Below are 23,936 nucleotides of genomic sequence, written 5' to 3'. Positions count from 1 at the left end.
TTGTGTAAGAGCACTTCTGGACATATTTTTTAAAAAATCAGACAGGCAACATTAATAATAAGTATCATTTTTTTGAATGGATGGTGATGTCAAGTGGGGCACCATGGGGATCAGTGTTTGGGCCCCAGCTATACATAATAATATCAATGATTTAGATGGGAGGGCTAAGGGTAATGTTTCTAAGTTTGCTGAGAACACACAACTAGGTGTGGTTATGATTCATGAGGATGTAAAGAGGCTTCAGGACAATCTTAGACAAGTTGTGAATGGGCAAGTATGTGGCAGATGAGAGTCAGTTAGCTCAGTTGGCTGGATGGAATGCAGAATGATGCTAACAGCGTGGGTTCAGTTTCTGCACTGGCTGAGGTGCCATGCAGAACTCTCTTCAACTTCTCTCCTAGTCTTGAGGCATGGTGACCCTTGTGTTAAACCACCATCAATTCACTGAGTGCAGCCCTATGGTCTGGTAGGACTATGATAACTTTACCTTTTACATTACAGATGCAGTATAACATAGATAAACATGTAGTTGTCCACTTCGGTTTGGAAAAGCAGAATGGAATATTAACTAAATGGTCACAAATTAGTAAATATTGATATACAAAGGGACCTGGGGGTTGTTGCTTAACTGGTTATTGTAAGCAAGCATGCAGGTGCAGCAAGCGTGCAGGTGCAGCAAGCAGTTAGGAAGGCAAATGATGTGTTGGTCTTCATTTCGAGACTAAGTACAGGAACAAGGAAATCTTGCTGCAGTTATACAAGGTTTTAGTGAAACCACGCCTATAGTATTGTGTGCAGCCTTGTTTTCGACTGAAATGAAAATTTTTTTCACCCAGAGGGTGGCGAAGCTATGGAATTCTCTACCACAGAAGGTTCAGGAGGCCAAATCATCGAAATATATTTCTAGAATCTAAAGGTGTCTAAGGGTATGGAGAGCACAGGAGAATGGCATTGAGATAGAGGATCAGCCACTGCCATTTTTAGTGGCAGTGTGGTTTTGATGGGCCAAATGGCCTACTTAGTTTCTTATTTTCTTTGTTTCTAAAATAAGCGCTCAATATTTTTCTGGTGAGCAAGGAAACATAAATAAAATTAAACATGGTAAATCTAAGCTAACCATCAAATGATCTAGACAATATATGCGCACACAGTTTTTCTTGAATATTTTAAGAATCAATGTTAATTCCCTTGAGATATAACTGTGCTTGAAATGACATCTCTGTTGTCTTGGAGCACAGTGACCAGACGTGATATTTGTATCAATGTTAAATGGCAGTATAATTTAATTTGATTCTCCTCTACAAACAGAAGCTGAAATAATTTATTTTAATAGATTTTAGTTACAATTATAGTCAGTCGTACAGTGTGGATACAGACCCTTCAGTCCAACTTGTCCTTGCTGACCAAATTTCCCAAACTAAACTATCCCACTTGCCTGCATTTGGCCTATATCCCTCTAAACCATTCTCATTCATGTACCTGTCCAAATTGTAAGGATCTCATGGTCAAAAGAAGGATAAACTAGCCACTTTGATTCAGTGATTAGCTACCTTAGTTTTAGATGCAAACTTTGGGTTGTCAAGGTTTTGGATTCAAGCTAGTGAAAAAAGCTAAAATATTTTGAGAGATTTGCACTTGTATAGTGCCTTTCATGATCTGTCAATGAAGTACTTTTGATGTAAAGTTATTGTTGTAATTGTTGTGTTTGTATTAATTCAGCCAAGTCCAGTTTCCTAGAAGCTCTCGTAAGATTATTGGGATTAGATAGTTCTGTGTGCACTTAGCATTTTGGTAGAATATATTTTGTTTGCTTTGTCTGAATTGTCTAATATGTTAGACACAAGAAATTAGAAGGCCAAAGCTTCATGGTGAATAATTCAAATTCCAGATTTGGAGGATTCTCAGTGATTCTATCTTGTGAATTTGTCCATTATTTTGCTTTGGCAGTTAACTGACTAACAAAATTTGAGACACCAGGACATTATTGTGACATAAAATAATTTTGACAGGCTTAATTAGCTCCCAGGATACATGTCTCGGCCAGGACCCCCAAAGTAATCTGGCAGCAATTCATGCTAAATTGACAGTCTCTAACTGCAGTATGATATTTTTGGGAAGTGAAAAAGAATCAGGCTGGTGTGATTAGAAGGGTTGTCTCTTGAGAATGGAATACTTGAAGCTGCCACTGGATTAATTCTCCAGCATGATCATATCTTGAACACCAAAAACAACTGAAATACCTGTTTGGAAAATCCACTTCAGGTACACTTTTTACTAGGGATTTTGTCATAAACCAAACACAGAAAGATTCGGAGGAATCCAGGCGAGTTGCTGCAGTGCATCTTGTAGATGGCATGCATTGAACACATTATAAGCAGATGGTAGAGGGAGCGAGTATTTAAGGTTTTGGGGTGCCAGTTAAGCAGGCAGCTTTGTCCTGGATTGTGTTGAACCTGAGTTTAGTTGCAGTAGCAGTCATCTAATTGAATGCATAACATTCTGTCACACTCTTGACTTGTGCTTTTTTGATGCTGAACAGGTTCCGGATATCAGAAGGTGAGTCATTCTCTGCAAAACACCCAACCTCTCGCCTATTCTTGTAGCATAGATATTTATTTGTGTTTGATCCAGTTCGGTTTCTGGTCACAGTGTCAACAGTGCAACACTCCACAATAATAATTTTGTTGAATGTCAAAGAGATGTGGTTAGATTCTTCAGCCCTACCCCTGGTTAACTAGAAATCTTAGAAATGGTACTGAATTTAAAGAAACAGTACACAATTGTGCACAAACAGGTGGCAGGTCAGAAGATTGGAGAGAACATTTAAAAAAAAAAAACCCAAAATACGATAGAGAAAATTTACAGTACCAGAGGAATCTAGCCTGAAATATAAAAATGGATAGTAAGAATTTTTAAAATTAAATATTTAAAGGAAGGCGAGTTGACAAGATGAGCATTGATTCTACAGAAAGGGATGCTGAATTAAGGAGAATTAATAATGAAGAATAAGAAAATGATAGACAAATTGAACAGGTATTATCCATCAGTCTTGCCTATATTTGATGCAAGTAACTCCCCAGAAGCAGTGATAAATGAGGAAATGGAAGGGAGGGATGAGCTCTGGAAACTCACCATCACCAGAGAAGTGGTACTGAGTAAATTGTTAGACCTGTAGGCTGGAGCGAAATGGACTTCATAGGGTCTTAAAAGTGGCTAGTGAGATAATAAATTATTTGGGGACAGTGCCATTAAATTGGACAATAACAATTGTAACTCCATTATTCAAAAAATGGACTGAAAGCAGGATATGACAGGGCAAATAGCTTAACATCATTACAGGGAAAATGTTAGAAGCTTTTATTGAAAAAGTTAAAGCAGGGCACTTAGATAAGTTCAAGATAATCAGGCAGAGCTTGGTATAGGAAAGGGAAATCATGCTTGAGCAATCTGTTCAAGTTCTTTGAGAATGTAATGTGCTGTCGATAAAGAGGAACCAATGGATACACTGCACTTACATTTCCAGAAGACATTTGACAACAGAAAAGGTTATTGCACAAAATAAAAGTACTCAGTTTGGAGGTAGCATGTTTTCATGGATAGTAAGATCAGTTGGCTAACAGGAAGCAGACAGTAGACACAAGTATTTTTTTTCAATTTGGCACAATGTAATACATGGTGGTCCACAGGGAATGGTGCTGTGACCTCCACTGTTTACAATTTATATACATGATTCAGATAAAGAGATGGAAGACGTTTGTCAAAATTTAGACAACGCAAAGATAGGTAAGATATTAAGTTGTGAAGAAAACAAAGTTATAAAAAGATAATAATGGCTAGATTAAGTGAATGAGCAAAGATTGCAAATAGAGTAAAATGAAGGAAAATGTCAAACTGTCATTTGGCACGAAGAATAAAGAAAAGCATGTTTTCTAAATGGTAAGAGATTGCAGGACTCAGAAATGCAGAAGGATCTGGATTTCCTCACGCATGAATTGTAAAAGATAGTATGTAGTTTTAGCAAGTAATTAGGAAAGCTAATAGAACGTTGCGGGGTTATGCGTCTGTTATGCAGGGCACTGATGAGACCATGTCTGAGTACTGTGCGCAGTATCAGTCACCTTACTTAGGAAGAGCGTAAATGCTCGGAAGCTGTTTGAAGCGAATGGGATGGGGAGGATCGTCTTATGAAGGTGTCTCTGAAGAATCTGAGTTGGGACCTCAAGTATTAACTGTATTTAATGATAAATGATGCAATGGAAAGCCACGTACTTTGCTAAAAACATGCAAATAGGCAACAATATAAGCAGTATAGATGGAAATGCAAAATTACAAACATATTAATAAAGCAAATGTGGCAAATGCCAGGCCATCCACTTTTGACTCGAAGGATAGAACAGGGTACTTTGTCAACAGTGAAAAGCTATTAACAACTCCTCTGAGAATGACAGACTGCATATTCACACACAGCAAAACCTAGATGATATTTGACTTTGGAGTCCAAGGTGCCAAATAGCATTCATGTTACAAAACTAGCAGCCAGTGACTTGACCAGACAAGAGAATCTAACTAGATTCTTTTGACATTCAAAAAAATTATTATTGTTGCATATTGCACTGTCAACACCTTGACCAGAAACTGAACTGGATCAAACACAGACATAAATATCTCTACTACAAGAATAGATGAGAGGCTGGGTGTTCTGCAGAGAATGGCTTACCTTTTGATATCCAGAACCCATTCAGCATCAAAAAAGCACAAGTCAAGTGTACACTGAAATGTATTTATTCTGTGTTTTCTGAAATGTCCCCTTAAATTTCTACTGTTGTATTTCTGACACATCCTTCATTCTGATTTGTCAGTTCACTTTGCCAGCCCTGCTTTTGTGGCCTCATAATCCTGTTAAGATTTTTGAAAATAGTCTTTCAACCATTCATCTCTTCCCCAAACTTAATGTAAAATTCAGTGATCTTGCCGTCAGTGCTACTGAAGGCAGCCTTCCCTATGGGAATTAATGTTATCTCATTGTACAATACCAAGTATAGTAAATAAATCACTCTGACCCATTAGACTACACACCAGAGTTCTGAAGGACAGAGCTGGGGAGATTGAAGAGGCATTGGTGGTGATCTTTCAGGAAATGACTGGAGTTGGGAAGGTTCCAGAGGACTGAAAAATGGCTAATGTAACACCCCTGTTCAAGAAGAGAGAAATGCAGAATTTGGGGAACTGTAGGTTGGTTGGCCTGACCTCAGTCCTTGGTAAGATTTTAAGGATGAGATTGGATGTGCATGGTAAATTGGGCTGAGTCACCATTGCTTCTTCAAGGGGAGATCATGCCTGCCAAATCTGTTAGAATTCTTTGAGGAGGTGATCAGCAAGTTAGACAAAAGAGAGCCAGTGGATGTGAAGTGTTTGGATTTCCAGAAGGCCTTTGACAAGGTGCCATATAGGAGGTTGCTAAATATGATAAGAGTCCATGGTGTTGGGACAAGGTACGAGCATGGATAGAGGATTGGCTGACTGGCAGAAGGCACAGTGTGGAGATAAACGGGTCTTGTTCGGGATGGCAGCTGGTGACGAGTGGAGTTCTGCAAGGGTCACTTGGGTCCACAACTATTTACATTGTACATTAATGATCTGGAGGAAGGAACTAGAGGCATTGTTGCTAAACTTGCAGATGACACAAAGATAGGTGGAGGGCAGGGAATGTTGAGGAAACATGAGGGCTGCAGAAGGACTTGGACAGGATAGCCAAGTGGGCAAAGAAGTGGCAGATGAAATACAGTGTGGGAAAGTGTGAAGTTATGTGCTTCAGTGGTAAGAATAGAGGTATAGACTATTTTCTAACAAGGAAAGGATTTGGAAATATGATCCTCAAAGTTCAGGATTCTCTTCAGGGTAACATGCAGGATCAGTTGGCAGTTAAAGCAAATGCAATGTAGGTACTCATTTCAAGAGAGCTAGAATACAAGAGCAGAGATTTACTGCTGAAGCTTTGTAAGGTTCTGTCACACTGCATTTGAAATGTTGTGAGCAGTTTTGAGCCCCATATCAAAGGAAGGATGTGCTGGTATTGGAGAGAGTCCCAGGATGTTTACAAGAATGATCCAGGGATGAAGGGCTTGTCATATGAGGAGTATTTGAGGACTCTAGGTTCATACTTGATGGAGTTTAGAAGGATGAGGGGAGATCTCATTGAAAACTTGGAATACTGAGAGGCCTTGATAGAGTGAGTGTGGAGAAGATGTTCCACAAGTAGGAAAGACTAGGATCTGAGGCACATCCTCGCTATGAAGGAATGACCCTTTAGAACTGAGACAAGGAATTTTTTTCAACCAAAGAGTGGTGAATCTGTGCAACTTCTTGCTGCAGAAGACTATGGAGGTCAAATCATTGAGTGTATTTAAGACTGATAGGTTCTTGATTAATAAAGGGATCAAGGGTTATGGGAGAGAAGGCAGAAGAATGGGGCTGAGGGGCTTTTAACCATGATCAAATGGTCGAGCAGACCCGATAGGTTGAATGTCCTAATTCTGCTGCTGTATGTTATGGTCTTAGGTAGTCAGCTCTCTGGTGTGCTTCAGAGCGTGCTTATCCAAGAAACTATGCTGAAAGCACTCTATGAACTGCTATCTAGGCTACGTTTTCCAGTCTGACCGTTCAGTTGCTATGTTGATTAAAAGGGGTTGCCTTCTGACGTACCTATAACTCTCAGAATTATACTGTATCCTTTCCTGTTGCGGTTTGCCTAATAAATTTCCCTTTGGCTTTGACTCTACTGTCTGATTTACCATATCTTTCCAAACTTGATCCCATGTCCTCACTGTTTAGTTTCAAATTCTAGCTACTTCTCTAGTTGTATGCGGTCGACAAGAATGCTAGGCCCAGCATGATCTCAGCCACGAGTCTGAGACGCATTCATCTCTCTAATCTGAGTTCCCTATTCCGGTTTACACATCCTCTGTTAATGATGTGACCTTTTTGAGGTTCTACCTAGCTCGTAGTACTGACTTAGTAAAACCTCGTTTGACTTGCCCATGTTATTGGTACCTACATGGACCGCAACAACTGGATCTTTCCATTCCTACTGCAAGTTTGTTTCTAGCCCTGAGCAGATTTTCTGAACACTGGTACTTGGCAGGCAATGCAGCTGACTAATAATCTTTACTGCAGAGAGTGGTTTAAATGCCCTTCAGTATACTGTTCCCTGCTACTACAGTGTTCCTCATTATTCCCCTTTTTGAATGGCTTTCTTTATCATGGTGTCATGGTCAGTTAGTTCTTCTGTCCTGTGATCCTCCCACTCATCCAGACCGGCTTAAAGAACCTCAAACTTGTTGCGACAGTTGCAAAGGCTGAAGCTTCTGACCTCCTGCACTTTGGGTCTCCTTTCCTGTTTCAGTGAGCACTAAGCAAGTCAGATGATCCAACCTTAAGTGTGACTGCTTCCTGCTACAGTGAATCCAGGCAACTTCCCTTCACCATGTTGCATTGCAGCGCCTGTAGTTAGGCCACCCACTCATGAACGCTGAGCCTAATTCAAGCACTTGCTGTGGACCAAACTGGCATCCAAGAACTTCCACATGCTGCAACTGTGACAAGATCATGCATCCTGCCATTCTTAATGTGTTCTGAGAAGCTATTTTATTGAATTTCACATTTACTTTTTTATATAATTAAATTTAAAGTACCAATAGTATGCATAGGGAATGTGTGATCACTTGGCAGGGCAATCTTTTTCTCTGGTGAAATCCGCTTTTGGCTGACAATGTTGCAAATGTTGTAAGGTGAGACACAAAATGTCCTGGCAAAAAGGGAGGTTCTTCGTGGCAACAATTTTCCTGCAGATTTTCCTTGCAACTACATTAGATGAATTGAAAGGCAAAGATAGCATGTTAAGTTTAAATTTTACTTGTAAATATTTCAAGTTACATTGGTTTCACTTTGTTCATTTTTGCATCATAATTATTTGTTAAGGCCAGCTTAATCAGAGAGCTAAGTATAAAGGTGTACTTGTGTTTTGCACACTTTCTTTTCACTTAAGGGAAATGCCCTTAACTCTCTTAGAAGCTCAATGTTGTGATTTTTTTCCTATGCTCTTTACTGAATATCTGGGGGTATACTCGCCATTCTGTGGGGCAAAATTGAATTTACAATCTCAGTTGGCACTCCCTTATTGTATAGAACATTGACATGAAACTCTCTTTGGATAATTGAAATATTGTACGGCACTTTGCCATACAACACCTGTAGGTGAACTTGTCTGTGACTCTACTGACACTGCCCATTTGGCCTTGTTGTCTTAACTTTGATTAACTACTCTCACCCAAGTCCAAGATGACAGGCCTTTCCCTCTTTCTAGCTCGCTCATCACCACTAAATTAACTTTGCTGATACCAAACTTCTATGTAAGCAGGCATTCTCCTGCACCACCACCTTGTGCTGCTGGCATTCAACAAGGAAAGCCATTGACTTCAGACAACTGCTTAAAGCTAACTAAGGCATACGACCATTAAACTAATGTAATTAGGTGTCACATGATTTTGAGTGCTGGTGACTGTGTCTTGAAGTCAGAAACCGCAATAAGATCAAAAGGCTGCAAACATTCCATTGTCTTAAGGTTAGCATGTGAACCTGCTGTCGAGATATGGAAATTTCAGCTCCTGTCAAATTTGTTCACTCTGAAGTGCACATAGCTTGCTTTTGCAGGCTTGACCCACCACCACCTAACTGGGTCAATATCTTCAGTTCCATCCTGAGTTTAAATTTTACATGACATGATCTTTTGAGGAACCTTATCAAATGCTTTCCAGAAGGTCCTATAATTTACATCCATTGGAGTTTCCCTGTCTGCTACTTTAGTTTCCTGTTCTAAAGGTTTAGACAAATTTGCCAAGCATGACTTACTGTGAAATAATTATATCTGAAGAATTAGTGTATCTACCTAGCGGTAAAATGGTAATTTAGAATTACAACATCTTTAACAATCAAGCTTCAAAATCTTTATAATATTCAGTCTCTGAAAATTTAGTAGAAATTTAGTAAATCTGTAAATTTAGTAGGTGCTTTGCTTGAACTTAATTTTTGTCAACAGTATTCTAATCAGGTGATTGGTACCTGGTATCACAATAGTAAGCAATGGATGAAGTCATTGTTCAGAAATAGTTTTGTGTAAATTACTGTTCTGTTATTGTACAGCAGGCATGTTTTATTGCAAGGATCATAATAAGCTGGATTTTGTAGTTATTGTTAAAATAATGGCAGTGAGAGCTGACATAAAAGAAAGTTGACCACAAAGATCTAGTGAGCTATTTGGCATGATATCTTGATTAATTTTGGGGCCAATGAAATGATGATTGTTGACATCCATCGATAGTAATGTTTACAAGCAGATTAAGTAACCAGACCAGATACAAGAATTTTCAGTTGGTTAACTAGGAAGTAATAAGCAAGTATTTTGTTCACTGTTGCAGTTTTACCAAATTCCAATTTAACAGTAAAAGTTAAGTAGTGTTTTTGGGGCTTGGGTAGAACCTGAAAGCTGAAGTATCAAACTTCATTTGGCAAGGGTAACATTTGTTCAAGTGTTTTTACAGTGAGAATGGAGGATCTTAATGTCAATCCAGTGATTTCTAATTGGTTTTTATGGAAGAGCAGGAAATTGTAGATAGCAACTTGTAGATTTATGTTGAACTCTACCTGTGCAGACACCAGAAATAGCTGTCAGTTTCACAATGTTAATGACAGCGAATACTGAACTTTGCCATCATTAAAGTCTGAAAGTCCAGACCAATCTGATGAAATTGGGATTGCATGGTGATGAGACTAGAATTTTGCTTTCCATGTATGCTTTAAAAATGCTAATTTCACACTCTACTGAGATAAAAGCAATGAAGTCTCACCTTTTAAGGTTTTAGCCTGTGAGTTATCATAGTGCTTGTAATTGTAGTTATTATTGAATTTATTACATTTATAACAAAATAAAATGGAGCACTGGCAGAGATGGGCTGCAAGGTTTGGAGATTTTGCAATCAATAATGCAAACGTGATTCATAATAGCCAATTGCAGCTTAAAATGGTGTAGTATTGATGTGTTGTTCAACAACATTAAAATGTAGTTGCACACCTTCCTTGTTTTTATGTAGGATGCATGTTTAGCAGGATTTACTTTCTGTTGTATAGTTACTATTTACCAGCTTAATTTCTGCTTGGTTTCTAATTTTATTTAAAATACTGTACTCTTTTATATAATGTAGAATCCATTTTGTTGCCAGTAATTGATAAATATGTTGCAATTTTATTGATCATTTTACTATTCCTTAACATTCATTGCAGTTTTATCATTTAATCACATCAAATAATATGATAAAAAAGCAAACTAAGTTTCGGATACCTATGGAGCATATCTTTTTTAACTATCTATCATAAGTACCATGTTTGTTTTACAGAAGTTTTATTGCTGTAGTTTTTGTGACATTTTAAAATCAATAGCATAGATCTAGATTGGCTTCATTTTTATTTTGACTTGTTACACCATATTTGACATGATGGCTAGAAAAGAAAATAAGGCTTTATAAGTAAACATTCTCACTGTTGTTTTTTTTTTGATCAAAGCACCAGTATTCATGGAGGTGCCCTGCCTAGGAGACAGAAGTGTAGTGTGACGAGTCGTTGTCCCTTCAATGTATTTGTCCCTTTTTGTTTTGCGGTCTCAATATAGTATGCATGTTAATTATCTCTGCCATTTGGAATAGACAGGCCAGGTATAGAGCAATGTTGCACTTTGAATTCTACTACACATTTTAACAATGTCTATGTTTCAGTACTACCACATCTTTATGATATGTTTTAAAATGTATATCCTTGGTTTTGGAATTCTCCAATTTTAATGTTCTGAGTTAACCACTTGGGATCAGGTTAACAGAGGAAGTTGATAATTTTCTGCAGCAAATTGGCCAGCATTTCTACCTCCAACTGCTTTCTGGTGATCCTTCTTGAAAGTAGATTTGGGATCGAATTAAGGTAGAATTCAGCCTTTCTGTGATAGATTGCTGGAAGGGGAAGCAGTGTCCAGAGGATCTGTTCTGCAATTGCTGTAGCTAACTGCATACATCACAGCAGCGCTTAAGAGATCAGTGTCCAAATTTACAAATGTTATTGAAATGACCACAGGAAATCTCTGAGGACCAAATAGAAGTGCAAGCAAATAATGATAATATAGTGGATAATTGACAGAAGGTTTGTTCATGTGAGATAGCACAATTCTTTTTATTAATTTATCGTTTGACTGGGTGAAAGGGGGATGTTATAGAGTAGAGGAAATTCAATGGTTCACATTCTCAGGACATGGAGAGCAGACGATAAGTTGATTAGTCATAAAATTAGCTAGTGGTGGAAGACAGAAAAGTCAAAGTAATTTTGCAATATTAGAAATATTTGAAATACTATTTGTAGTTTTGAATTTTACACAAAAGGGTCACTGACTTGAAACATTAACTCTGTTTCTCCTCCACAGATGCTGTTGGACCTGCTGAGTTTCTCCAGCAATTTCTGTTCTTGTTTCATTCGTTAGGATGCTGACTGTTGAAAGGAAATATATTTTATAAAATTTGGAGCTGTTTCAGTTGAAATGAAGGATACAGGGTGATGTGATTAAAATTGAAGTTTCTAGTCAGGTAAGGTAGAAACTAACCACTTCTAGTGGCTGAGGATCTAGAATATGCGGGCATAGGTGTAAGAATAAATAAGAGATTTGAGATTGAGCAGACAAGATTTGAGGGCTGTTAAGACATGGAGTTCACGATTGAAGCAGAGACCTTGGAGGCAATCTTAACCTGCCTGAGAAGAAATTGATGGGGCCAAGTGCAAAGCTGACTTTCCATCCCACCTGATTTTTGTGCGCTCAATTGAAATCAAGAGAATATTGTTGGGTGGGTTGTAAAACTGATGTTTTATCTGATCTTGTGAGTTCTTCATTTGTCATCTAGTGAATTAGGTTTAGCGAACCCCCACATCTGTATTTTCAGATTAGATGGATCATTAAAGGAAGTGGGTTTAGAAGGAAATGGAAGCAAAATAAAATTCATGTTACTTATACGCGGGACTCATATACTTTGGATGGACTAGGTGGCCTGTTTCCATGTTGTAATTCCTGTAGGTACTTTCCAATCAACTTGTTCAGAGATGTTATTGCATAGCTGTGGAGCAGGTGAGACTTGAACCCAGGCCATTAAGCTCATAGTTAGGGACATGACCACTACGCCACAACAAGAACCCTTTGTAGTTCCCACAGATTTTTACAAAACCTGTTCAGATGTCTTATGACGTACCTCTACAGCAGATGGAACTTGAACCCAGACCTTATGGTCCAGGGATAGGGACACTATCACTGTGCCATATGAGCAATATTACAATCAGTGCTGCAATGAAGTGGTGCTTAAAGAGCTATACAACAGCTTTTTGCTAGCATGTAATGAATTTGGACTTGCTCTCATGCTAAACAAGAGAATGTGTTTAAAGCAGAAGAAATGTTGACTTGACTAGGATATTTAATATCCAACACGGTGGAAATTTTTGTATTCTGGATTTTACAACAGGGTAGATTTTCTCCAGATTGAGCTATATTCCTGCAACTTCTTTAGATAATTGGTTCAGCATTCAAAAACACTGGGAAGGTAGTAGGCTGTAAGGTTTTAGAGTAGGTTTAGTAGAAATAGCTGAGGAACAATGAACCAGCTCGGCAGGCAAGCGAACCAACCACAACAAGCTAATAGGCTGCTGTATGGGAGAGCCGTGGATCACCAATGGGCATACAAGAAGTCTAAACCCTTTAAAGAACTACATTCACATTCTAAACTTCAACCAAGGCATTAAAATTAATGATACTGCTTTGTTGCTGAAACTGTTAAGCCTAATGATATTTCAGAGAGGGGCGCATGAAAAGGTTTGTTCACCTATGTTATGTTGAAAGTGAACACATTTCAAAGAAAATGCAGCACTCCCTTCTGGGCTAGAATGTTTTCTAATTGGCTTAGTTGGATTATTAATTATGTTACATTTGCACAGAACAATGGTTGTGCTTCATGTTGAATCAGAAGAGTAATCAAGAAAGAGTTGATGCTTTTAGTTGATGCTTTTCACTACTTCACACTGTATCAAAGTACACTGTAGAGAATGAAGTACTTTCTGATGTGTTGTTGCTTTTGTATGAAAGAAAATGCATTTGCCAACTTGCTCACAAGGTTTTGCTCAAAAGTAAGATTAATGACTGTATAATCTATTCCTTAGGTATGCTGGCTTAGATAACTGTTAACCAGGCTACAAATAGTGCCTGGAAATTTTAATGTCCACCTGTGATGGCAGATGGTTCGACCTCCTAAGTGAGGGATAGCACCACAAACAGCGCAATACTTGCGCCGTAGGTGGTATGCTGGATTTTCTACTGAGGCATTAAACCCACAATGGTATAACTGAGAGTTGACAATGCTCACACCAGAAATTTTGATTCCTCAAAGCAGTGCATGTTTATTAGATTGGCAAATAAGGGATTACCAACTCAATATTCAGTTGGAACTTTCAAGTTTTGTACTACTTAAACTCAAGCTGCAGTTATACAGTGGCTAAGTACTTCACTGGAGCGACTATTATAAATCCAGGGGCATTTTGCCACCCTCTCCAATGGTCAGATAGTATTAGAATATCACATTGTGAAATTCAGACTAAAACTAAAATTAATTTGCAACCAAAAAAAACTGATAAAATTACAGTGAGGCAGGTATTGAAATACTTAAGTGATCTAAGTTGTTGCTAAGTAACAACTTGAGTTTTGGTAATTTTGAAAAAGGGAATTTTCTCCTTTTTAAATATGGATGGGAACATGATTGCAATGCTTTAATTGTCTTGTAAGGAATAGTTTGTTGGAAACAGGAAGCTAAAGATTAAAAAAAAAATTCCTGTGACTCATGTACAACTTTTTCTAGAACTTTAAAGGCAGATTTTGTTGCTCAAGATTGAATTTTTTTTTCAACAAACATACAATTAAGCTACTAACTATTGATAATTATTAAGAGAATGAAAGATGAACATTAGTTTTTCAGCTATTTGAAGCTTTATTGTACTACTTAGACTTGTCTTACCCAAGTTTTGGTACCAAAACTTACCCAAATTCCTATTTTTTTGTTTGGGGACAACAGTTTCATCCAATTTCTTCAAACAAAATTGTCTGTATCCTAAATAATCTGAAGATCAGGTAGTCTGTCTAGAACTGGGAGACAATCTTCAATTGAATTTTTTTATTGTAATAATAGCATTCCCTGTATATTTCTGGTGATATAAATATTGCAAAAGTTTCCCTTTAAAGATGTTTAATGCCAAGTTTTAATTTTCTGCTTGGCATTATTCAATTTGACCTTTTGCTCAGTTGAAGATGAGTACCATGACTCTTGTAGAGCTGCTCACCAGGTTTAATTCTATGTTGCTATTATTTGCAAATTTTAGCATTTGAGTAATTTGTTCTAATTAGCATTTAACCACTGTTGTGACAATGATGTTTGGGTGGAAATAAGTCATTCTTTATGAGATAGTAGGAACTGCAGATGCTGGAGAATCTGAGATAACAAGGTGTCTAGACCCGAAACGTCAGCCTTCCTGCTCCCCTCGTGCTGCTTGGCCTGCTGTGTTCATCCAGCTCTACACCTAGTCATTCTTTATCTCCAGTCCCTTAAGAATTAAAATGAATATAAATTAACAAATTAATATAAGTGCAAATAAGGCTGATTTATTTGCATTTTAATTGTTTAGGTTGAGCTTCAAGTTAAAAATGCATGAATCTTTAAAGTCACTCTTCTGCTAATTTTTAATGTTTACTTTATTTTGCACAATGAATGATTAGACAGGCAATTATGTAAAGTTTTGTAAATTAACTACTTTGTGTTTATAGAATTTCAGATGTAAGCATAAACACATTTTAGTTGCTAGGAAATGTGTGAAATCGAGCATATGAATGGCAAATGTTCATTTATTTGGGATTTAGAGAGATTAATTTTATTGGAGTGTGTAGTTTCCTGGATTATAATTTAATTCTTAATGCTAATCTAATTCATCTGTAATTTAAATTTGAATTTCTTTACTTTGGATAGATCAAGGTGAACAGTTGAATGCATTTATTTGTGTTTTTTAGGCTCCTCAAACAACACATACTAACTTGGACAACTTAGCTAGTAGTTGTAAAATTGCTAATGGTACAGGTCATAAACCGATTTCCTTAAAAAATAACAATAGTTTCTCTAATTTAAAATGCTTTATTATAGTTGCAGGATAGACTTGTTTCTTGAATCTGTCATCCCAAGTATTTTTGCATTGTTTTGCCACTTTGTGTTGTGAAGTTTTGTCTTTGGTAAATTTCTCTCATAGTGAGCCTGCCGTCTCACTTTGAATGTTAGGAGGTGGTGTCTTGAAATATGTAGGATGTTTCTCTCAGATAATGGAAGTAGGAAGTGTGATTAACATGTATCTTGTGCTGTTAATCTTAGGGAGGAGGTATTAATACAAATGTTTATTTTGGATGATTATAGTGTTGATAATTCTGCACGCTCTATGGAAATAATGGGCTAAAGGACTTGCATTTTCATTTTATGCTTGCTGTGTAAAGAGCAAATCACTTGATTTCCTTTTTGGTCGAGGAACATGGATGATTTGTGAGTGAGAGTCATAGTCATACAGCTCAGAAACAGACCCTTTGATCCAACCAGTCCACGCTGACCATAATCCCAAAATAAACTAGTCCTACCTGCCTGCGCTTGGCCCATATCCCTCCAAACATTTCTTATTCATGTACTTAACTAAATGTCATGTAAAAGTTGTAACTGTACCTGCATTCACCACTTCCTCTGGAAGTTCATTCCATACACCAACCACTGTGTTTAAAAAAAAATGCCACTTGTCTTTTTTAAATCTTTCTCCTCTCACCTTAAAAATATGCCTGTTACCGTTGAAATCTCCCACCCTAGGGGAAAGTCACTTGTCATTCACCTTTATCTATACCTCTCATTACTTTATAAACCTCTATAAAGTCTCCTCAACCTCATACATTCCAGTGGGGGAAAAAAGTCTCAGCTTATCCAGTTTGTCCTTATAACTCAAACCCTCCATTCTTGACAATGTCCTGGTAGATCTCTTCTGAGCCCTCTCCAGCTTAATAATATCCTTCCTATAATGGAGATAAGAACTAGACAAAGTACTCCAGAAGAGGCCTCACTAACATCCTGTACAACCTCAACATAATGTCCCAACTCCTGTATTCACAGGTCTGAGCAATGAAGGCAAGCATGCTAAATGCCGCCTTAACCACTCTATTTATATGTGAAGCAAACTTCAAACAATTATGTACCTGAACTCCTAGGTCTCTGTTCTACAACAGTGCGCAAGGCCCTACTTTTAATTGTATAAGTCTTGTCTTTGTTTGTTTTTACCAAAATGCAATACCTCGCATTTATCTAAATTAAGCTTTGTTTGCCACGCTTCAGCCTATTGACCCAATTGAAGTTAAGGAAATGAGTCTCGATCTAAGGCGAAGTGTTAATGGGGTGGATGTCATGTGAAGTTCCCACAGTTTTTTAAACTCAAGCTGATATGGCAGTGGTAAGTTGGGTTTTCCAAGGAGTCTCAAATCTCATTGCAAGAAATGTTGAAACTTTTGTTTCTTTATTTTTCATTGGATTCAAAATACCGTGTAGAGATAACCAAAAACTTGCCTCTAACTGTTTTTATTAACATAACTTTGTTATCTCTGAAAATTCATAATAAATTTTGATTTTTGACGATAATAGACTTTGACATAAATAATCATTTTACTTGGGGATTAATCATACTGATCTTGGCTGAATACATAGATGGAGGAGATGATGCGGTTTGAATGAAAAAAAAGTTACCTTTGATTACAAACAAGCTCACATTTATCGACTTATTTTGCATTGGTCAAATGGATCAATGAATCGCCCAAAAAACTGCTTACGTTGAGAGGGGAATACTCCTACTGCTTAAAATGGAAAAAGCAACCTAGTAATTTGCCCCATATCTTCAAAATTCTACAGGCCAATACCACAAAAGGTTGCTTAGGTCAACAATTTGAGCAACCCAAGACTTGGTTGGGTTTTAGCTGGAGAAGGGTTAGGTTGGGTAGCATACAGAATTTCTGCATCCTTGGGTTTAGCCTGATATGACAAATCACAGAAGCTGATTGCAAACTCATCTGCAGAGTATTCTCAGTTCTAAGTTGAATAAGCAAAGCGTCACTCAGTGATATTTAGCTGAAGGAGATTTCATTTCTGAGATTTTAGAGAAATTCAAAAATCCAACCCTAAAGTTTATAATTACTTTGTTCATTCTAAATCTCATTTCATGAAAATTGGGTGTGTTTTTTTTTGCAGTGACCGGTGGGATAGTCCAATTTTAATTTAATAGTGGTGTTAAAATCTGGAAAGTGCAAACTCTGAAAAATATGTAAGGCAATATGGTAGTGAATGCTAAAAGTCCTGTATTCTGGGAAAATTCTGCAGCAGTTTGTGCCGTCTTCTGCAGAAATTCAGCAAGTCTCCACAGGCAGCACCTTTGAATGCATAACCACTACCATCTAGAAGGACAAAAGCTTCAGATTCACAGGGAAACACAATCACTTGAAAGCTCTCCAAGTCACACATCATCCTGACTTGGAAATATATTGCTGTTCCTCCATTTTTGCGAGTCAAAATAGTGGAACACACTCAATATTGTAGGTCTACTGAGACCAAATGGACTGCAGTGGTTCAAAAATGCATTTCACTACCGTCTTGTCAAGGACAATTAGAGATGGGCAATGAATGCTGGCCCAGCCAGTGAAGCTCACATTGCCTGAATGAACAAGAAAGTTGACCTGTTATGGCTAAATAATTTCTATAAAGCATATTTGTTTCAATAGAATTTCTTTGCTTTTATTTAATCCTAGTATTGGTCTTTGCCAAAAGGCTTTTGTAGCCACTCCTTTTGAGAATATTTTTAATTGCCACAATTTTGTTTTTTTTTTGAAAGAATCTGAATCCACATAATTTTGAAGTCACTCATGATTGTGGTCCTTTAGTTTGTGAGCTTAAATTTTGGTTTGTTCAGAGCAGTGACTTGACTAAATTGTCCATTTTATGAGAGAAAATTAAAAATATTGAGGAATTAATTAGATGTTTCATACATGGCATGTCCTCCGTATTCTTGGACCCCAAACACTTATAGGAAAGATATTAAAGGGCTTTTTGTTTTCATTACAAATGCTTGCCTGAATCTGTACATGCTATAATCAAATCACTATCAATGACATAATCGTAGGATTTTCCACAAGTTTCTAAAAATACTGATATGATAGCCATGTTTGTCTCATTAAGGTAATGAAGTAGGGAACGAACTACAAAATGCCGCAGAACATTTCCACTGTTTTGTGAGGCAGTGGATTTATTTTTATCAAAGATTACTTTATATGGCATTTTCCTTTGGAGAAAGAAAAATATGAAGATCTGTTATTCTTGGGAAGATCAAAATATGTATAGTGCCACAATGTTTCAATAGCACCTTTTTAATATAGGAAAACATTGCATAATGTTTCACAAAGCATAAGGTGAAAATAGACATTTAGCCAAAGGAGGAAGTATTAAGAGGACTGGCCACAAGATTGGTCAGAAGCATGTTTTAAAAGAGTCTTGCAGGAGAAAAGCAACTTGAAGAGATGCTAGGGAGGGAATTCAAGGGCTTTGAGTCCAAGGGATGAAGACAAGACCTCTAGTGGTGATGCAGATGGAGTAAGGGCGATTACCTACTCAGTTGAAGAAATGTGGTGTTTTTAAGGAGTGTTGGACAAGTTACAGAGAAAAGGAATGTTTGAAGGCCTTAAAGGATTTTGAACAATAGGATGAGAATTTTAAAATGGAGATGCTGTATTGCTGGGCACATGTCAGCAAACGTAAGGATGACAGACGAGTGGGACTTGATGCAGGCTATGATACGGGCAGTATAGTTTTGATGAGCTCACTTTGAGCAGGATGCGGGATGGGAGGTTGCTGTGGAGAACATTAGAGTAGCCTAGCATGAAGTTGACAGAAACATGGATCAAGGTTTTCGTTGTTAGGTTGAAACAAGAACCGAAATGGGTAACTTACAGCGATAGAAATAGGCGTTTATGATGTCAAATTTATAGGTAGTAATACATGTACTGTAAGTTGTATACTTGGACAATGTACATTGAGTACTATTTCACTTTGCAAGGAAGAATGTTCTGCTTTTCATGTAGAACGCCCTGTGTCCAAGATAAAGCAAGGGCTCTTGAGTATTTGTCCAATTTCAACACTCCATGCAATTTTGAAGCAGATTTTTACAGATAAAACTCTTTTGTGCTGCTGAAAATTTCAATTTTTAATATTGTAATGTTAGCAAATGCACTGTTGCAAAAAAAAGTTCTCCACTTTTAAACTTGAATGAATAAAAGTTGTCGAAATAGTTCCACATGCTGGGTTTAGCCCATTTGCAGTGAGGACCTGACTCACTGTGGGAGTGGGGATTGTAGGTACACCATAATACAACAGAGTGCAGGCACTTTGAAATGAAAACTCAGGGCTGTCTGAGAAGTGGTAAATTGTTGTCTACTTAATTCTGGTGTTCTCTCGTTTTCAGAAATCTATGTAAAAGGTTACTGTACTGTGAATTGGTTAAATATGGTGCACAAGGTTACAATCCATCAAAAAAGCCACTAGAATTCTTGCCTTATTAAAAACAACTTACTGATTCTATGTTGAGGCAGATGGATGTTTTCAAAGTAGCCCTGTTCTAATTTATGCATAAGTTATAGATTTATCAGAGTAAATTGTTGGCATGTCAAATTACTAAAGATAAACTTTTTTAATGTTTGTTTAATAGTTAATACATATATTAATGTAGTGCTAATTCAGTGGTTGCATATTTCCTTAAAGGTGCAGCCACTGGTAATGAAGAAGGCATTTTGTGCACTAGGCTTTATTGGTCAGTGCACTGAATGTAGGAGTTGGTAGGTCATGATGCGGCTGTACAGACATTGGTTAGGCCATTTTTGGAACAGTGTGTCAATTTTGGTTTCTCTGCTATAGGAAGGATGTTGTGAAACTTGAAAAGGTACAGAAAAGAACTACAAGGATGATGCCGGTTTGGAGAGTTTGAGCTAAAAGGAGAGGCTGAATAGATTGGAGCTGTTTTCCCTGAAGCATTGGAGGCTGAGGAGTAACCTTATAGAGATTTATAAAACCATGAGGGGCATGGATAGGGTGAATAGCCAAAGTCTTTTTCCCAGGGTAGGGGTGTCCAAAACTAGAAGGCATAGGTTAAGGGTGAGAGGGCAAAGATTTTAAAGGGACCAAAGGGCCAACATTTTCACGCAAAGGATGGTGCCTTCATGGAACGAGCTGCCAGAGGATGTGGTGGATGCGGGTACAATTACAATATTTAAAACGCATCTGGAAGGATATATGAATAGGAAAGGTGCAGAGGGATATGGGCCAAATGCAGGAAAATAAGATATCTGGTCAGCACGGATGAGTTGGACCGAAGAGTGAGTTTTCGTGCTGTACAACTCTGACTCTCTGCCATTTCGAAATTACAGCTAAATTATTTCAAATTTATGTTTGTTAAATTTTTCCAAATGTTTGGTTTGACTTTGTTTTGGAAAAGCTGCAAAGATTGAGTTGTGTAGTGCATCTTTAACTCTTAAATTTTCATTGCTGTTTCAGAAATAAAAAGGGTTTGAGCAAGAAGAAACTTAAAAGGAAGCAGAAAACCAAGTCCAAAGTGAAAACACGAACAAAGGTGAGTAGATCTATTTCTTCAGTAGTTTGGAAAGAAAGCAGCATTGCTCTGCGGCAACCAGGAATGGCTAATGATTAACAATAATTATAATGCAAGGGAACGCTTTTAACTGCTTAGGCTCCCATTTCTGGAATTTCCTCTCTAAAGCTTTCTGCCTCTCCACTACCCTCTCTTTGCTATTGTTACCAATTACCAAATAGGAAACCATAAGCACAATTTAGAATCCATGAGTTTGAGGTAGAGCTGAACAATTATTTTCCCCGCAGTTGTGCCCTCTAGGGTCCTGTATGAGGACCCCTTTTACCTTTTAATAAATGTTAATGACATGAACTTGGGTGCGCAGGCTATAACTTGGAGGTGTGCAGATTAGTATAAAGCTCAAATTTGCTAACCAGTCAAGATGATAATAGCTGACTTGAGAAAGACCTAGATTGGTGAAATTGACAGACATGACAGGGCAAATGTAATCCTCAAGTGTGGAGTTTTGGTTGGAGGAGTGAGGGTATACAATGTAAACTGGTACATTTTTTAATTGGAATGGTGAAGAACAGGAATAGTGAAATCTGGCATGTGTGTTGCTCGAAATTTTAAATGTGCGCAGGCAAATTGAAAAGGTAGTTTAGGTACTGTGCTTTATAGTTTTGTTAATAAAACAAGAAATTTAATTAAATTACGCTAAACCTTTATAGAATACTATTTAGAATACAATGCTCCTTCTGGCCATGACAGTTGAGAAAGGATACCAAAGCCTCAGAAGTTGCAGATTAGGTTTATTTAGTGTAGTACTAGGGGTGAGAGACTTTAGCTATGTGAAAAGGCTTGGGATTCTGAAGTTGTTATTTAGAGCAGAAGAGTTTAGGAGATTTGTCAAAGGTGCTGAAAATGGCAAATGGTTTGAATACGGTGAATAAAAAATAGTTTTCAGTGACAGAAGGACAAGTAACTAGCAGAGATTTAAGGTGATTAGCCCAAGAAGAATGAGTTACTTTGTATGAGGGGAGTTGTTGCATTTAATGCACTACTGAAAGGGTTGGAGAAAGCTTATTCGATAATTTATGAATGGAGTTGGATAAACATTTGAATAAAAGTGTTTACAGTGCTTATGTGAAATGAGCAAGTCAATGGCACAGGAGCTGATGGACTCGTGATAGTTCAAATGCCATCTTTTTCATTATATGACACTGTTTGGTACAGGCAGTTAAGTGATTGGGACTGTTTACGTTTCAATTGAAGGCAATCTTTTTGAATAAGAAGAAACTAAATATGAATTAGACCTAAAACTTCTTGAGGTTTCCCAAGCAAAATACTTCAAGCTCATTGCCTACAGTAATTTGACAGTCATATCCTGTTTTGATTAAGCAGAATGTACCTGAAAATCAAGTTAATGTTATTGTATGCCCAAATTACATTAAACAATGCTACTGTGAACACATTGTATCTTTCTTTTAATTTATAGACTGCTAACGTACTAACCTTGCAAAAAAGCCATCCTTCACATTTGTGCTCAGAAGACATTTGCCACACTGCTTAGATGATTTTATGTTGTGTTATGATCTCTGCTAATGTTATTATGGAGAAGCCAGACCCTAAACTGAAATCTGGCTTCATAGATCATGCTTTTTAAAACTTCTGACAAGGTGATCTTTCACTCAAGTACAAGTGCAGATTTGCTTTTAACAATTAAACAATTATATTGTGCAAAAGAAATCTAGTTAAAATAGAATAAAGTGAACTATTTAGGCACTTCACAAGTTTAAAGATCTTGAAGCCGAACAAAACACAATCCCATTACTCTCAAAAGCATTTCTTTGCAGCATTCATTCCAGGGAGAACTCCTTTCTGTAAGGTTTAATTTAACTGTGGCTTCAATTTCCTGCCTTGAGAATCTGATGGATTCTTGCTGGAATGTTGATTGAACTAAGCTTAGATTTTCTCAGCTTCAAAAAGCTCCTTCAGTGCTCTTAACTAAACAATTATGGTGTGGAACTTGCAAACTAAACTCCTTACTTTGAGGTAACATATTTTTCAACATTTCTAGCCCAATTCCTTTTGACAGGCATAACTGTCTTACACATCCAGTTTCATCCAAGGTATGTGCGGAAACTGACTGAAATCCAAAGGATTTTCCCAAATTATGGGTGTTTCCATAAACGAAAGAAAAACACAAACATAATTTCTGAAACATTTTAAATTGAAAGCCTAATGCACACATGTTTATTTTCTTCACTGTAGAAATTCTGCCAATGAAAGCAAACTCCTGTTATTATACTCCAGGAATTATCTCTCAGGCTGTTTGTTTTTAAGAGCAATCCTCACGCCAATAAAAATACTTAGAAGTTAAAAATTGAACTCCTTCAGACAGTGATCAAAATGCCCACACTGCTAGCTCATATATGAACTCTAGAATAAATTATATTAAAATATATGTTAATCACGTACATCAGTTATCATGAAATGCTACATAGTCACAGATTTTGTGGTCAGTGGTAAAGGAGTGATGCTCGCCATTAATTTGATTTACAGTTTTCTGTGGGCTTGTGTGTTATAACTTGTGGAAATTACTGAATCAGAATGTAGCCACACCCTCAACAGTGCATCGGGGACCTGCCTGTGAACCTGGCAAGGAATGGTCTGTCTCCTTTAATTGCATTGAAGAGTTTTCGTTGAGTTCCAATCAAAGTTTTGTCTATAAGCATACCTCCAAGTATTTATTTAATGTGCTATCTGAATATATGGAAAATAAAACCAAGAGAAATTATGAAAGGGATTAAAGGCAGAAACCATAAAGTATGAAATCTTTTTAAAATCCTCCAACAATAATTAAAGCCTTAATGAATAAGACATCTGCGTGTCCTTGCGAAGTATGTACCTGTCAGGCAGGGAGGAAGTGGTCGAGCGAGGGAACAGTGGTTTACTAAAGAAGTTGAATCTCTTGTCAAGAGGAAGAAGGAGGCTTATGTAGAGATGAGGCATGAAGGCTCAGTTAGGGCGCTTGAGAGTTACAAGTTAGCCAGGAAGGATCTAAAAAGAGAGCTAAGAAGAGCCAGGAGGGGACATGAGAAGTCTTTAGCAGGTAGGATCAAGGAAAA

At 37.4% G+C, this 23,936-nt stretch overlaps 1 protein-coding gene across 1 annotated transcript in view; it reads right to left on the bottom strand.

Moving 5' to 3' along the window:
- Window positions 1-23,936, bottom strand: part of mycbp2 (MYC binding protein 2) — a 214,825-nt gene that overhangs the window by 169,353 nt on the left and 21,536 nt on the right. The window contains exon 2 of the mRNA XM_048598403.1: window positions 4,270-4,273. Coding sequence (XP_048454360.1) covers window positions 4,270-4,273 — 4 coding nt within the window. The remainder of the gene's footprint in view (window positions 1-4,269; window positions 4,274-23,936) is intronic.

The sequence above is a fragment of the Rhincodon typus genome, chromosome 6 (assembly GCF_021869965.1).
Source record: "Rhincodon typus isolate 14 chromosome 6, sRhiTyp1.1, whole genome shotgun sequence".
NCBI lineage: Eukaryota > Metazoa > Chordata > Chondrichthyes > Orectolobiformes > Rhincodontidae > Rhincodon > Rhincodon typus.
Note: the sequence above shows the minus strand (reverse complement) of the source record. Positions and strands in the feature narration are given on the sequence as shown.